We start from the raw sequence: 17958 nt of genomic DNA, 5'->3' as shown, positions 1-17958 counted from the left end.
TTGGGTATCATATACAAGATGTAAAGAAGCTTTGTGCAATTGTGTATGGAGAAAATGAATGGCTCCCAATGTGTTACAAATAGTTGATTGGGCATGAATGTACTATTTTAGTACATATTCAGCGTATAGTGATAATTTTTGGAATTATAGATCCAGTTTTTAGAGATTCTGATCTGCATAATAGAACTGGTAATTTAATTAACATGGGGATATTACAAGGAAATGGGTTAGTAAAGTTTAGTAGACCCTCCACAAGAATAGTAGAAAGATGGTATTTGGATGAGTGCTATTAGTGAGGATGGATGTGTGAGATGGGTGAGAATAATGTATTGTTCCCAAGATCGGTTGAAAGAATTGAATGGCACCTGTAATATTGGGATGCATGTGGAGAAGGTTGAAGCAAGGGTATAATAACATACAACCTATGGGTACAACCTATAATAAGTTTTGTATTAACAGTTTTAAAAAAAAATAGATGACTAATGATAAGAATTAAACCTAATCTTATTTGTACACAAGGATAAAGCACACAGTGTTTCTGGACGATAAGGATATAATTTGGATCCCACTTAAAATAGAAATAATTGGAGAGGATGATTATCCATTAAATATGATTTTGGCGCATCTACATGACATTGAGGATATTGAGAGAAGGAGTATGTCTGCCAATTCTAACACAGATGGCCACTCTTGTTATGTTCTATTATTATCAAAAGTGTCAGATTAAACAAAAGGGTAAGAATATCAGCTATCTAAGTTTGGCAAATTAAGTCAATAGGACGTGTTTGAATTTTTTTTGCCTGCCTTTTTCCTGCCTTCATACACTTTCTTTAGAAAATATCATATGCAAAGTTTGTTAGTGGCATGGTCTTGAAATCTAAATGCTAAATATTTATGTTGTATACAGTGCATTTTTAAACATACATTAGTTACAGTGTGTAACAATTAAGTATATTATAAGAAACTATGATGGGCTACTGTTTTCTTTTCTCTGTTGGCTAGTGGAGAAAATGCATTTAACAGCTGAATGGGGGTAAAACCTGCTTAGACTGTGCTTGCACATGTCGTGATCCACCCCTACACACCATGTTACTGGTTCTTCAGCTGATGCACTATCCTTGCACTATTGCACTACTAATATGTAATTGTAGATATAACTTGTTGTAATCCTAACTTGTTGCATCCTAGTTCACCTTGGAGAAAGGCGTCTTCCAAATAATAATAATAATAATAATAATAATAATAATAATAATAATAATATGAAAAGTGCTGTCAGTCAGAATACAATAATAAGATTATACTGCTTGCTGGGGGATTATGGGGACGCCAAGCCCTCTGCCTTTTTTCTGCCTCCCCATTTGTTCGGTCACCAGCCGCCACTTATTATTTACCATGGCTAAAATTTCAGGAATATATACACTGTTTTTAGCATCTGGAGGGAATTGACTTTTCAAATTTGAAGACAGTTTTTCCTTAAACTTTATTGGTTTTATGTAAAAATCCCTTCTAGCATAAAAGAACGAAAAATTTAAATAAAATATTTTACTTTGTCTGGCCGTAAAAATAATTAACTGTACAAATCCAAATCATGCAGCTTTTTTTGTTGCTGCCCAGCCAGGTACCCAGGACCAACTTTCTTGCAGTGCTTGTTTTTGGGCGGGAACGATTAGATGGGTGCACACCAAGTCGAATGAGCTTTGTTGTTATCACAGATACTGTGCTAACAAAAAAGCTTTTATTTTCTACATCATGGCAGGGAACTTCTGGCAGAGCTCACACTAGTAAGTAAACTTCCCGAATATATATATATATATATATATATATATATATATATATATATATATATATATATATATGTGTGTGTGTGTGTGTGTGTGTGTGTGTGTGTGTGTGTGTGTGTGTGTGTGTGTGTGTGTGTGTGTGTTGAAAGTAAATATGTTATTATGCTGGGCCTACGGTACATTTTATGATTTACTGTATTCAAATCAGAATTGAGTGTTTATTGAAATTTGTTATGGATCTATTGAGTCTAAGATTGAAATGTACCTGGGGGGTGGGGAGTACAGTATCAGTAGCATACTGTGTACTACCGCGGTAGCTTTTATTGCAACTCATATATTAAAAAAATAAGCTATATATATAGTAGCAGTAAAAGAAGAGTGTGTCATTCACAAATGGGTGGCTTGATCCTGTTAATTACTGGTTTGGATGCAGATTATGCTTGTGTTGATATTTCAGGTCTTTATTTTTGACTGACAATTTGCTTTCCACTGCATTCAATTGTTTTCCACTTCATTCAAGTGTATTTACCATAAAAGGGGGCATTTCACTTACAGCTCTGGTACAGAACTTACATGTAAAGACGCTTTATTATGTTTTTAGAAATTACGTTATACCATCTCATAGATATATGTATTGTATTTATTTTCATATTTCATTTTTTGCCATACAGGTACGTGCTTTTAGGCTGTAACACCTTTCAAATTTCAATATGGCACCAGAACATACTAAGAGTAACACAGAACAATTGAGGAAAGAAGAATTATTGTATTCATGCCCAGGCGCCATGTTTGAGTAAAATCCAGCAAGCTTGTAAAATATGATAGTGTACATGACTGGAAAAGAAAGTGCTGTGCCAGCATTGCAGGGTAGCTAGATTTTCAAGTTGAATAATGTAGTTGCTTTCCTGGTTTCCAGTCTGTAAAATGAATGTGGCAGAATGATAAGATATTAACGCCTGTTTTAGAGTAAAATGGAGCATGATTGTGGGGATCTATTGATATAAGCACAATGCTGAACGATAATGCTACATTAGACAATGTTTTAACAGTTAACCAAACTGGGGAAAATAAGGATTGTATCATGTTTGAATGCCACTTGATGATATTGCTGGTCCTTTTTAGTTTGCAGTGGATCCTTGACAAACAGGATTTGATAAAAGAACGCCAGAAGGACCTGAAGTTTTTGGCAGAAGAAGAATATTGGAAATTGCAGATTTTTTTTGCCAATGGTAAAACTGTGCTACCAAATTACCTTGATTGATAACACTATGTAACACAATTTTTGTTCCTGGGTAGTAAGTGTTATTTCCTAATTGCTTATGCCTCAAAAGTATAGAAATTGGCTATTATTCCCCACAAACTTTGCTTTTGTGACCAGGACAGTGACATTTCAAAATATCACTATTTCCAACACACACACACACACACATATATATATATATATATATATATATATATATGTATGTATGTATGTATATTACAGTGCCGTGAAAAAGTATTTGCCCCATGTTGATGTTGTGGCAGGACCTGAAATGAGTAGTTTATGCTTGAAAACCCATAAATGTCACTGAGTTTAAGCAGTTCTGCATGAAGGCGTGGGCTAAAATTCCTCCACTACGCTGTGAGATGCTAATCAATAACTACAGGAAGTGTTTGGTTGCAGTTATTTCTGCTAAAGGTAGCGTAGCCAGTTATTGAGTCTAAGGGGGTGATTTCCTTTTTCACACAGGGGCATTTGGTGTTGCATAACTTTCTTTAATAAATAAGAATCAATTTTTTGTTTGTTCACTCAGGGTCCCTTTTATCTAATATTACATTTTGGTTGTAGATCTGGTAACCTTCAGTGTCATATAAGCAAAAATGTAGAAAATCAGATGAGGCAAATACTTTTTCATGGTACTGTATATATGGTGACATGCAACAAATCGTGTTAGTTTTAGGAGAAGTGTGTAAATGAGACTTTGTAACTTTAAACTATTTCAGCTTTTACTGTAGTAGTAACTTGATTCTGCCTAGACACAATAATAATTATTCTGAAAATACATAATCTGAAAATATTTGCAGAGTGAATTTATTTAAACTCAAAATTATATTGTATTTGGAAGGAAAATCAATTTAACTTAAGCACCGGTAAAAGCCATTATTTTGCTCTGAACACAGGCAGAGACAGCATAGCAGGGGGCATGGCTGTGGCCCCTGTGTGTGCATCTTTTTTTGTAATTTGTAGCAAATACGAACATCTGATTTTTGTGTCCGAATACATGTAAAAAAAAAAAATATTCGTTCGAATATTCGGTTATTTGTCCCAGCATTAATGTATATACCTGTAGAGAACTTCACTCTGGGATCTGGTATAAATGAACCCACCCAGTCATACAAATCGAGTAATGCCAGTGTTACAAATCTACTACATTAACTATATTGAATAAACTGATGATAAACATTTCACCCACAGTTATTCAAGCTTTAGGAGAACACCTGAAGCTTAGACAACAGGTTATAGCAACTGCTACTGTATACTTTAAGAGATTCTATGCCAGGTAAGACATATTTGTACAAAGTTACTGTACTAAAAACACTGAAGACAGTTTTGTTAACTTATGTGTTTACCTATAGTTAGGTTTTTGGTGAAGATTATGTGAGCGTTTGATTATACAGTAGAACCTGTCATATCTGATGTAAGTGGTTCCAATATCCAGTCTCGGAGTCGTTAAACAAAGAAAATCAGTTAAAATTCTTGCAAAACAAAGCACTGTAATAAGTATTGGCAATTTACAGTGATATTTATCTCCTTGTTTTCTTTTTTTGAACGTTGCTAAACTGTGCATTTTGTTACCTAAAAAAGGAAACAGATTTTTTACATTTTTTTTTTAATTAACTGCAGTTGAATCCAGTCTATCTTGCAAGAGCTGAATTTACTATTTTAGACCCATACTAAAATGTGCATTGATCAGTTTCCATCTGTACCGTTCAGTTGGTAGCAGAATGTGTAAATAGCACACGGCAGAAGTTGATTGGTTAATACAGGGTATCGTATCTTGCAGTATTGAACACATGCTCTACAGTATTACAAATTATTGTTACAAATTAACTAAAGAATCAGCTACTTATGTATGTTTGATTAAACTTTAAGATCAGAACTATACCTACTAATTCTGTTAACGTTAAACATGCATGTTATTTCAGATATTCACTTAAAAGTATAGATCCGGTTCTCATGGCTCCAACCTGTGTGTTCTTGGCATCCAAAGTAGAGGTACTGTGATTTTTTGTTTACTCTTTGATGAAATTGCAGTATTTATTAGTCCAAAAGGGCACTGACTTGACAACAAATGTTCTGTCTGTTGTTTTTTTAGGAATTTGGTGTTGTCTCAAATACCCGATTGATATCCGCTGCTACATCTGTATGTAAGTGTACTGATCTTCATACTTTTTTGCTTGCATCTATTTATTTTAAAGAATGATAACCAAAGATTTGGCTATCTCATAGGCCCCCTTTGTTTATTAAGCTTCATTTGGGGATGTTTATTTTTCTCTGTCGTGGTGTGTGACAGGGAGAACCCTGTCGCTGGTTCTTGCGTGGATGTGGGCAGCTGGGACACGTTGCTAGGAAACCAGTTGAGCAGGTAGGCTCGCCTGGCGCTGAGCTGATCAGGAGGTCTGGATTGGTTGGAGGCTGTGACTGGATAGGCTTCCCGCAGCTTAAAGGGTGTCTGTCGCCATGTTACACAGAGGGGTGCTCTGCAGTATAATACTACGGAACCCCTCAACTGCAAGACTGTGCTTGTGAAGGCTCTGCCCAACTAGGACCTGTCATAAAGACCCAGTCGTTGGGCAGCCGGGGCTTTGGGAGCAACAGCAGTAACACTACAAAACCCTCTCTATACTGGTGATCTCAACCAGTAAGAGAGGGTTTCGTAGTGTAGTAGGTTCCTGGAGCAGGACGTCTCTTTTAATGAGGCTAGTGCTCACCTTGTGTCACAAACTTTTGTTTTTAGCTTTGTTTTGTTTGTTTTATTAAATCAGACACTGGGGCTGCCATTGCTGGAACCCTAGTGGCAGCACTTGTGTTGTATTAAATCTGCAAGCCTGTGCGACGTGTCAACACCCAATGCTCTGTGTCTGACGACCCACTCACTTAACACTTCCCCCTGTTACATATGGTGGTAGTGGTGGGCGTCAGTGGTCCTGCGGATCAAGGCAGGATAGGCACAGAGCAATTGGTTGCCAGGATGCACTGGCAGAACCAGCTGACGAGCAGCAGCAGCCACCAGAGGCACTGCTAAGGGAGCAAATGGAGGCATGGGCAAGACAGAAGCTGCCATCCCCAGCGTTAGCAGGAGTAGCTGCCGTTCAGAGAGCCACAGGAGGAACTGTGTCCCAGAGTAGTTGGAGTTGCCTGTCTGAGGGCTGAAGGAGGTGCTCCTGTCCCAACAGCCAGTGATGAGGAGACTGCCTCCACCACAGCCCCAACCACCACCCCTGGGCAACAGTCTGGCACTTGTGGGTCAGAGCTCTTGACCCATGTTCCCAGATACCTGACCTTGGTGTCTGGACCTCCCATCACTGGGCCTGAGTCCCAGGTCACAGTATCAGCAGACACCTGTTACCACCTGTTATCCACCCAGACTCCTGTTTCACTTCCCCTGGTGAAGCAGACATCGCTGCTCAGGATCACCTGGCGCCGTTTCTTAGTCCCTTTGAGTTCGAGATAACAGCGACTCAGCCGCTGCCCCCCCCCCCCAAACAGAAGAGGAACCAGCAATTAATTGAGCAGCTAGGCTTGATTGACGCTGAGCTCATCAGGAGGTCCGGATTGGTTGGGGGGGTGTGCCCAAAGAGGCTGTGTGCGGCTTAAAGAGTGTCTGCGCCACAGCTCAAGGCGACTGCACCGCCATGCTACACAGAGGGATACTTTGTTTACACCAGGGAGGTGAGCGTCCACTCAGCAGGATAACTACTATGGAACCTCTCGATTGCAAAACGTACTTTTGCTGTGCCCAGCCAGGACTGTCATAAAGACCCAGAGGTTGGGCAGCTGGGACTTCGGGAGCAAAAGCAGTAGGTTAGTTTAAGGGATGGTGATCCCAACCAGTATAGAGAGGGTTTTGTAGTGTAGGTTCCTGGAGCGGGACGTGTCTTTTAATGAGGCTAGCGCTGACCTTGTATCACAAACTTTTATTTTTAGCTTTTTGTTCTTTTTTATTAAATCTGACACTAGTACTGCCATTGCTGGAACCCTAGTGGCAGCACTGTGCGACGACCCATGCATGTAAAACTTCCCCTTGTTACATGGTGCAATTGAAAAATGTGTTTATTTCACATCGAAGTATAAAAAAAATAAGCGAAGAACTGAACTATATTTGACATATTGAGACAGCCTAATGCCTCCCTTTTCCCCCCACATTATGATATTCTCAGTACCATGTGCAAAAGAATGATTAGGGTACTGCACACTCAGTAACGTGCACAGGCAGGTAGACAGCCTCATATTACGATACACATTTTTTTTTCTAAAGAAGGTTCTGGGCAGGATTTATTTATGCACACCGGCTTCCACTATATCACACATCAGGTGTGTACATTTCCAGCAGGGGATAATAAGATGTGGCCTCATATATGTGATTAATATACAAAATGCTGTTTAAACGTGGAGTGTCTCTTTTTGTCTAATGGTTCGATGTATACCACAACTTCACACAATAAGTGGACAATAAGTAAGTAAATAAATAAATAAATATGTAACTACTAATATTTAGGATTATATTTCTGCTGAGTTCATGGATCTTGCTCTTTTTTTTCCATTTTTTTCAGTAAAAACTAGATTTTCATATGCCTTCCCAAAGGAATTCCCATACAGGATGAATCATGTAGGTATGAAATAAAAAGGGCCTGCAATGGCTTTTATGGATATTAAATGCACTTTAAACTGATGTTGCTTCTTTCTGCTTGGACACAAGAGAAATGTTGTCCTTTAAAGTACTGTGTTCTGCACAGAAGAAAAGGTAAACTTGTCTGCATTTGAAAAGTTTTTCTACAGTATACAGTGTCAAATGAGATTGCTACATGCCGCAGGATATATTTAGAGGTTATTGGGCAAGCTCCAATACTGTATTAAATTATTTTGTTGATGTGTGATACTTGACATTTGCATATTGTGTTGTATTTAAGTGGTTTAGTGGGAGTGCTGACTATTGCGGGTGAGGGGAGACAGTCTGCTGTATATTGGAGTTCATGAATATAGAGGCTGTTTGGTCCAATGGTTAAAGACAAGGGCTTGTAACCAGGAGATTCCCTGTTCAAATCCCAGCTCAGCCGCTGACTGAGTGTGTGACCCTGAGCAACAGTGTTAACCTCCTTGTACTTTGTCTTTCGGGTGAGATGTTGTAAGTGACTCTGCAGTAGTTCACACCCTAGTCTCTGTAAGTCGCCTTGAATAAACAAATAATAATGTAAAAGTTATTTATTTTGTTCTTTTCTAGATACTGGAATGTGAATTCTATCTATTAGAACTAATGGTGAGTACTGTATTGACTGAAGAGCAAAGAGTACTGTACTCTTAAAAAAAAAAAAAAAACATGATGAAAACATCTATTTTGAGAAGCAGGTTATATTTTAAGCAGTCCATATTTATGTTGAATGTATACATGGAATACTATTCTATGGATGTATTTGCATCAAAGATAAAAATAAAAAAAAAAAGATGTTACAAATGTTGCCTTTTAATTTCCACACAGGATTGCTGTTTGATTGTGTATCACCCTTATAGACCTCTTCTCCAGTATGTACAGGATATGGGGCAAGAGGACATGTTGCTTCCTCTAGCATGGTAGGATTTTTTTTCTGAATTCAGTGGTAAAAATACACTTCTGCTTCAGCAAGTCTTTTTTTTTGTAAGTACCTTTTTATAAGATGAGATGTGATAATAAAAAGCTTTTTACACTTCTTATAGATGTTAAACATGTCTTTGTATATGTATTTGATTTAACTGGAATACATTTAAATATTATTTAGGATGATGGAAGGGGATGCGTGGAACAAACACTGGAGTTGCATGCACTCTTACAGTGATGCACATAGTTATGGAGAAAGAAATAGGCCTATGTAAAAAGAAAAACAAAATAGTTTATAACAATTTGTTTTCCAAAGTATTTCATTTCAGAATTTTAAATTAAAATACTTTATACAATATTTCTTAGTGTTATTTAAAACTACAGCCATAATGTCAGCATGAATTAAATCATTTTGTGCTGAAGATAGGGTGTGCAAACTTAAGACTAGACTGCCACATCTAAACTACAGAACACTTAAAAATAAAACAAAAATCATAGAAAGAAAACTGCATTTATGTTTTTATTTTAATGAGCATATGACTAGCCTCCTATCAATTTAAAAAAAAATAAATCCATAAATAAACACATTTGATATGCTGCCTATTCTTTTTGTCAGAGATGCATATGCTTCACATAAGTTTAGTTAGGTATTAGTACATGTGTAGCAAGCTACTGTGGAAGTATATGAAAATATGTTTAAAATGGATGTGTCCTGTAGATATGTATATAGTTAGTGTTTTACTTTTTGCTTGGTCTCATCTTTCATATGCAGGAGGATTGTGAATGACACATATAGGACAGACCTCTGTCTCTTGTATCCACCATTTATGATTGCACTAGGTAAGACGTTCTTAAAACAAGCAAAGGATTGACTGCTTTTAAAACAAATGAGAGTATACTTTTTCAGTTAATACATCTCCAATTATGAAAATTCTATGAGACAATCCAAGATTTTAATTTTTTGTTTTTAACCTTTTTTCATCAATATTTCTTATCAAGGCAAAAAATACATGTTTTGCTTTGGTGCATACTAATCTGACGATTCAGTCCGTATTCTAAAGCACTGATCTACAAAACATAATCCTGGTAAAAACAATATGTATTATTGACTGGAGTTGAGGCTTATAGTGGAACACAACTAGTGACATAGTAGGCATAGACATAGATTACTGTGTGTGTGTATATAAACCAAACTCGATGAGATTTTGGATGAGTCTGAATCAAGACACCAACACTTCAACTGGTTAAAAATAAATACTGCTAGGCATTACCAAAGCACAGCTTCTGACCATAGAAAATTAAAAAAAAAAAAAAAAACACACAGAAGTCCACTGCCTGGGCACTGGTTATCCTTTTTATGCCACTGTCCGAGTATTTCAAAATGCAAACATATTTCTTGCCACTGGAAACGGTACTGCAAATCTGGCGTGGACATCTCCTGTCACTACTCCCGGATCACTTGTCACCTGACACTGCCGCAGGTCTTGTGAGAGAAGTTTGTTTTGATGTGCAACAGATTATGTTGAATATTGACTGCTGATAGATGTCAAAGGGCAACAGTTCTTTGACTAAAGCAGAAACTGTACACACATCAGGTCATGTGACACTGTTTGCCAGTAAAATTGCAAGTTTAATAATTTGGTCATATTCTATTTTTAAGCCTGCTTACATGTTGCTTGTGTGGTGCAGCAAAAAGATGCAAGGCAGTGGTTTGCTGAGCTTTCTGTGGACATGGAAAAGGTAAGCTTTTAAAAAAGGGTAGGTGGGGATTGAAAGGTCTCATTACCACATGATTTGAATGAAATGTCTGTTCAGTCCCGGCAGTTAGGCTTTCTTACACACTCAAAACTAGGTAACAGATACATAGGACTTACAGAGAAATTATGAAAATATTGGAGAAACAGGACCACTCAAACGGAAATATAAAGAATCAGTACAAATATTTTATGTTATTTATTTCATATCTTCAAATTGCATTCAGAATTTACAGTTAGTAACGGGTTGAGAATCTTTATTGTAACAGTACTTTATTTGATTTACAGTATGCATCTTAAAATGATAAATACAAAAATCTGTGTGAGGAACATGTTAAAACTGATTTGGTCCTACACCTTTATTTATTTATTTTAACATTATGCAATGTGTATCAATGTAGATCCTTGAGATAATCAGAGTTATTTTGAAGTTGTACGACCAGTGGAAGAACTTTGATGATAGAAAAGAAATGGCTGCTATTCTCAACAAGATGCCTAAACCAAAGCCTCCTCCAAACAGGTGATCTGTAACTTGCTACTGTACTTCTGTGTCAATTATGTCTGTCTTTTGTATTAGCAAAATATTCTACCAAATAGTTATTGGCAGTTGTTCAGCCTAGATCTTATATTGCTAAGTAGAATTTTTCTGTAGACTGAGGCTGATTGATAGGTTGTACAAACTTACTTTTTTTCGATATCAACAGGCCTTTAATGCATTTGAGTCGTTCAACTTGTGCTGCTCCTTGTGTGCTGAACTCTGTGTTATTTTACAGTGAGACTGATCAGAGTTCCAATGGAAATCAAAGCTCATCCTACAATCAATCGTAGGACATTCTGGAAGCGAGGACTGTGACCACAAAGGAGATTTGAGCAGAATATATATGAAACAGGGAGCAATATATATATATATATATATATATATATATATATATATATATAATAATATCAGGGGTGAAGAAGTTGGAAGCCTGTTTATGGGCCAACTTTTTTTTTTTTTCTTTTTTTTGGGCTACCATCTCAGATTTTACATTTACTCAAAGGTTTTTATACATCTTTGATTATATGGTGGATGACTGAAATCCCAGTGGAATTTACAATGTCGTGTGTCCCTCTTAGACTTTTGTATGACTGCTTGGAACCATGAAAACCTTAAATACCAAAATGAATTTGCTAGGTACAATCAGTGGCAAAAGGAGTGAGTGCATTGAATACATTTTTTGTGTGTGTTTTTTCATATGGGTTTGTATACAATGATTTGGGTGCTGTACAACTATATTGCTAAACTGAAGGAATGGTTGTAAGCTAGTAAAATATGCAGCATTAAGTTATAAAATTATCTGAAAACACCTATTCTTAGGTGGTGGAGGAGTTTCCAATATGATGAAATTCACCTTTTACCTCCAGCACTCTTCTGTACTTAAGTTATTGTGGACATAATTCCATGTGCTGTAACAGTGCACCATCTTGTTTGGTGTGAATTGGTACTGTACTTTACTTTGTATGTGTGAGAATGTAAGACTTATGCAACAGAGGGGATTTTTTTAAGGCATTGCTTGCACTAGCAGCCATACGCTTTCAGCCAGCAAACTACTTAACTCCCCGCACATTATCTTTTTGAAACACCAGACTGGGGTTTGAATTGCTTTGGTTTTTTTCCTTTTCTTTACTTGCAATTAGGTTTTTGTTATAACAAATGTCCAGTGTGTATGTTAAATGTATTTTGATCATACATACAGATAAAACTGAACCAGCAAAAATAATCCTGATTACAAATACAAATTCTTCAAAAATTAAAAAAAAAAAAAAAATCAGTTTGGCAACACCCTAAAATCTGATACATGTCAAAACCTCTTAGTCTGGATACTCCTTTTTATATATTTTTTATAAACATCTTGTACATCTAGAATATAATTATACATCTGGGTCTAATTGGGTAAATCTATAAAGTGTACATCTATTCTGTTATTTCTGTAAGCCAATGGTCTTTCTGTAGATGTTACTTTAATGTGTGTCTAAAGCCAGATTCTTGTATCAGAAACACACCATTTGAAGCAGGTCACTAAGAATAGTACTTTCCTTAACACAGTGTTGGTTTTAATTTAAGTGCTAATCTGGTTTTATAAATAGATTGTTTAAAAGTATTGATTGGTTATTTTGATGGGTATTATTGCAGTTTAAGGGCCCTTTCTGTTTTGGATAGGATAACAATATATTCTTTAAAGCTTTCTGGAGATGGATACATATTTATGATGCAGACATAAAAAAAAATAATGATTATTATAATTATACTTGCCAGCCTGAGTGTGTCTGAAGTTATCTCAGATGTTAGTGAGTGTTCATTTTGTTTAAATTTGACTGTGTTGGGGCTGTTTCCAATAGTAAATTCAGTGCTTGCAGTGTCCAAAACGGGAAATGTGTTTTATTTTAACTTCTGCCATTTCACTTATAAAATCTAAGCTTGAATGCCTTAACATTTAGCTGCTGATTTTAAAACTTGAATATTAAATAGACTGTGAAACTGTTTAAAATATAACCTTCACATCAATTCGTATAGATTTTTGATAGGTTTTCGAAAGCGGTGTTTTAAAATAACTGCTGAAGTTAAAAAAAAAAAAATGCTACGTGTTAATGTGTTGCACTCTTGCTAATATTTGTGCTAACCTGAAAATCATAAACCATTTCTGGTGAACATTGTTAGACTTGCCACTACTTTTGTTGATTACCCACCACCACCAATAATGCATCAGCTTTTATCAGTCCTGCTGGTAAAAAAAAAAAAAAAAAAAAAAAGCCTATAGGTCAAAATTCCTTAAACCTATGTTTTATCTTTTTTTTTTTTGCTGTTCATTGTAGATGAATAGTTATTGCTTAATTTTGTATAGTTCAGGTTAAATTGAACCTTTTTTTAATAAAAAATGTTTATTTTTAAATGGAACCTGTCAAAACTGATTACCAAAATGTTGCATTTCTGTGAAATTTCAAGTTCATTTGATGCAAAAGGAGGAGGGTGTCGCTTCAGGGATTGATGTAATCTGAATAAATTGCGTTGTCGCATTCTTACTTGATAATTCTCTAGAGTTATTATACAACACATGTCCCTAAATATTTAAATGCTTACGTGAAAAACAGTAAATGCTAAATTGAATAATTACTTTGTTTTCTTAAATGTTAAAATAACAACAGACACTTGAAATGTCCCCTTGTACTGGACAAGAGCGATCTTAAGCAGCATTTTTTCTGATCTTTGATGCAGCTGGTATCTTTCCTTGAAGACATTTTAAAGAAATCCTGTAGCTCTTTGGAATGTGTAATCTTTAGTGTGTAATCATTTAATGGAAGCAAATTAAATGCAGCGTAACAGGTATTGGGTCAATAAGGCAAACAATACTGTATTTATTTATAAGTGTTAAATATGTATTTACACTTGTTTCTTTCAAAATGGGAATTTTCACAGGGAACTACTGGCAATGGGTAAGTTTCACAGAAATCGTGAAATCCGTGACAACCATGAAAAAATGCAGCCTTAATCATAATATGCAGTACAACCAGTATTATGCAACTATTTCAATGTTTATTTTCTGATAATTCCTGCTTCACCCATTCATCCCAACCTCCTGATTAATGCTGGACTCAGGAAAGGGAAAAGCAATACCACTTTAATACAGACTAAGCTGTCAGTATTTCCCAGGTCCATTCCTATGATTCAGGTAGAAATTAGTGTCTTTTTTTTACTTCTCCTGTTGAACTGTAACTTGACTGAGATCACCTAACCCGTAGTGCACAGGGGAGGCAAACTATGCTTTACTTTTAATTCTTTTGCTCAGTGTATACATGCTACTCTATATTTTGTTATGGCTTTGCCTTGAGATGGTTTAAAATGTAATACAAAAACAGAAAGTCATTCAGAAGCATGAGAAGTCCGACATGTTTTATAATTGCTAACATTAGCAGTAGTGTGACTACAACAGAAGATACCGGGAAGGTTGTTGGAGACTACAAAAAATTATTAAATGTAGGCTGGGTGGTTGTTAATTTAGTTTGTTTTTATTCTCTTGATTAATTTATTGAAAAAAAGGCAAAAGATAACCAGACTATTTTTTAAATAAGGAAGTTAGTGGGTTCATGTTGCTACGGGGCCATGAACAGATTTAAGTTCAACCAACTTGAAATAAAATATTGTTACTGTTATCAATCAGTACTGTATTTATATAGCGCCTTTCAAATAAAAAGTATATGAAAGTTCTGTACAGGACAAAACAAGAAAATCAAAGTACAATTCATTTGTATAGAAATGAAAGAAAAACTGTTTAGAATTCTGTTTAAGAAAGGTAATAAAGTTTTCAATTTTGACTTAAAGCACTGGTAATCTGAAGCAGTGGTATTTCAAAATAACAAGCACGTTTTGACTTGAAGTAGGCTAAAATGTTTGTTTTTTTTCATTATAAAAACTTGTCGTTCTTAATTTAAATAAATATTCAGTATAAGTTTCATATTAAAGCTTCTTGCGTACGACTCATTCAATCAAACCGAGCAGGAATTTGCTTAGGATGTTTTTCAAGTCAAGTAAGCTTATTTGTGTATTAAAAAAAAAAAAAAAAAAAAAAAAAACGACAATGAGCTAGTAGGCATTCTTTCGCAGCCAGTGTCATGTTACTTTAAAGTTATGTACTATACCTGAAATCCTAAGGCAATTAATTTGCTTATTAGACCCTGTTCACACTTGCGATTTAAGGCCGCCCAGGGCCGCCTTTTTTCTTATGTGAACACTCCAAAAAAGAAAAGGCAGCCAAGGCCGGCCCAGATTTAGGCCGCTGTTTCGATGTGGCCCAGGGCCTGCCTTTACATATGTATAAACGCAAAGCAGACTAGACTCTTATTACATGACCAATGCGGTTGCATAGCTCAGTAGACACTCCCATATTCTCACATACGTGAAAGGTAAATAGAAAGCTGAATGCTCTGCTAGCCAAGATCAATGGATCAATATTGAATGATAATTATTTCTACATCATTAAACTTTAATTATAAAAATTAAAACAAAATCTACCGGGTTAACGTTCAGGTTGTTTCTTTCGCATAATGTACGAGCTGCATTGCATTCATAATTATTCTTAACTTGTCAATTACCTTTTCTTCCTGTTATTTATTGCTTAACTAAGCGATAAATGTAAAAACTGCAGGATTGTGAATCTCAGTAATGCTGTCGACTTGGCATATTCAGTTGCCATTGTCTATTTTGCACACAATGATATACATAGCTACAGGAGTGTGCGTCTTTACATTAAAATACTGATCTTTTTTTTAGTTGATTGCATTTACACACAAAAAAAAATACTGTTCTCATCCACAAATATTAAAACTGCTGATGCACCATGAGTTTTACATCAGTAACTTATTGGGCACATACATAATGTTGTTTACATTTTAAATAGTGAGCAGATAGGTTTGTTGATTGTTTGAGTAGTATTGTTCCTTGGGATAACAAAATACTGAGCTCAAGTCATGTGATTTCATAAAAACAGCAGGTGCTCAGTGTTTGGTATTTGAGACATGGTTTTAATTAATGCAAGAACAGCGAAAGATACAACCATGCACCACTTGAGTAATGAAGCTTGCCTGATTGCTATCGGCATGATTGAAGGCAGCCTGTCTGTGAGATAAGTTGCCCAGAGAATGAGTTTTGCTTCAACAATCAGCAGACTAGTCCAGAGAGAGGGACAGGCCATGTCCTGGAAGGCAGAGGGTCACCACACCGGCCCAGGACCGGCATATCCGACTGATCCATCCGCATACTCGTTTTCAGACTGCAGTGGCTTGCAGCATGTGAAATTCCAGCACAATCCACGCACTAGCAGAATGGCTGTAGCTCACCGTCTGCATGAAAATGATTTGCATGCTCGGAGGCCATTCAGGGGTAACATGTTTACAGCTGAGAGACAAAATCACCAACTTCTGTGGGCCAGAGAACATCTGAGGTGGCGGCAGAGTGAGTGGTGGAGTGTTTTATTCACTGATGAATGCCGTTTTGCCCATGACAGACCTAACAGAAGACAACGTGTGTAGAGACGTCATGGTGGGCGTTATGCTGACTGTTGCATTGTTCAAGTTAACCGCTGAGGCAGTAGAAGTGTTATGATGTGGGGATGAATCTCCTTCAACACAAGAACATCTTTGGTGCAGTTTTAGGGCAACCTTGCTTCTCAGCGATACATTAAGTCCTTGAGGCAACGGTTTTTCCGTTCCTGCAAGCCAATCCGAATTTACCAGAAGGACAATGCAAGACCACACTGTGCTAGGATTGCACAACTTCATGAAAACAATGTCGAGAGGCTGATCAGGTCTGTGCGTTAATGTTGCCAGGTTTGTGCTAATGGTCAGGGAGGTCATACCCGATACTAACTTTTTAATGTTTTCATTTTTACAGTATGTCACGTTTCATACTGAAAACTTTTTTTTCTTTGATCTGTATTTTTGTGTATATTTTCTGTGATTTTTGTTTGATAGCTATGTTTAAAATATTTGATTAAATCCATTAGACGGTGTATTACTATATTTAGATTAGGGCACTTCCCTCAATGAAGTGGTAATGGTAAAAGATTAGAAAATAATAATGACAATGATAATAATAACAAGTAAACAGTAGAATAGTTTAATGATCGTGTTTGTAAACAAAGACGGTATTTGTAACGTATTCATTCAGAGTCCAGGGTAAATGCCAACAGTCATTTTAAGTTCTCCTGCTGTTTACTGTTTGGGGACCATCTAACAATTACAAACCACTTTAGGGACTGTCTACATTTTACAAACAATATTGGAGCAGTATAATACTTTGATGCTAAGTATACCACATTCCCCCATTTTTAAGCTTGAAAATACAATTGACAATACACATTTGCCTTGGATGGCATGCCTCCTAGAAGTAGAACAACAACAACAAAAAAAACACTTCAGTGTTGAAAAGTAGAGCAGACTTAAAAAACAAATTACAAGAACTATATAAGTCTGGTTTCACAACAGCATTTAATAGAGTTCTTGTTTATCATCAGATCACAGGTTTAAGCGATCTGGTGCCCTCCGTACATGTTCTGACCTTCGCAGTGCTTCCAGCACAGCTGATGACATGGTCAGCGTGGCGTCTTACTGTGCGTTCATCTGTCACTCTGATGACAAACGAAAAACCATACTTCTCCACGACGGTGCCTTTCATCCAGCGTGGTCAGAGCCACAAAGCTGTACACGGAGACAGAATTCGTGTCCTTTGTGTGTGCATCATGCCAGGATTTTTGCTTTGCTTGATTACGGCGGACTTTCCGTGTTTCATCTGGCTGCATGATGTCCAGGTGAGTTTTCAACTTCCTTCCCATAAGGAGCTCGGCAGGTGACTTCCCTGTTGTTGATGTGGCGTTACACAATATCTAAAGAGAAACCTGGAGACTTTCGAGTCCACACTTCCTCCTCACTGCTTTCTCATGCTATCCTTGAAAGTCTGCACTGCCCGCTCTGCAAGGCCATTTGATCCTGGATGGCGAGGATTCCTGAAACCAAGCACAGATAACCAACAAACTATTATCTGATACTGAAGTGGCCGGT

At 36.6% G+C, this 17958-nt stretch overlaps 1 protein-coding gene across 3 annotated transcripts; it reads left to right on the top strand.

The window, feature by feature from the left end:
- Positions 1-1681: 1681 nt before the first annotated feature.
- On the top strand, positions 1682-13428 carry LOC121317374 (cyclin-C). Of its 3 annotated transcripts, XM_041253233.1 has the most exons (12): positions 1682-1781; positions 2904-3010; positions 4237-4321; positions 4968-5037; positions 5138-5189; positions 7596-7651; positions 8264-8299; positions 8519-8610; positions 9387-9454; positions 10275-10354; positions 10770-10888; positions 11142-13428. In XM_041253233.1, exons 1-12 carry the CDS (start codon positions 1750-1752, stop codon positions 11194-11196), a joined length of 852 nt encoding a protein of 283 aa, XP_041109167.1. In that variant the 5' UTR covers positions 1682-1749; the 3' UTR covers positions 11197-13428. The 3 variants fall into 3 exon arrangements, with proteins under 3 accessions (XP_041109167.1, XP_041109166.1, XP_041109168.1); XM_041253232.1 differs by lacking the exon at positions 1682-1781 and having other exon boundaries at positions 1931-3010; XM_041253234.1 differs by lacking the exons at positions 1682-1781; positions 11142-13428 and having other exon boundaries at positions 1931-3010; positions 10304-10354; positions 10770-10856.
- The last annotated feature ends 4530 nt before the right edge of the window (positions 13429-17958 follow it).

This window comes from Polyodon spathula, chromosome 6 (assembly GCF_017654505.1).
Source record: "Polyodon spathula isolate WHYD16114869_AA chromosome 6, ASM1765450v1, whole genome shotgun sequence".
Classification (NCBI taxonomy): Eukaryota; Metazoa; Chordata; class Actinopteri; order Acipenseriformes; family Polyodontidae; genus Polyodon; species Polyodon spathula.
The sequence above is the reverse complement of the archived record's forward strand: the minus strand, read 5'-3'. Positions and strand labels throughout refer to the sequence as shown.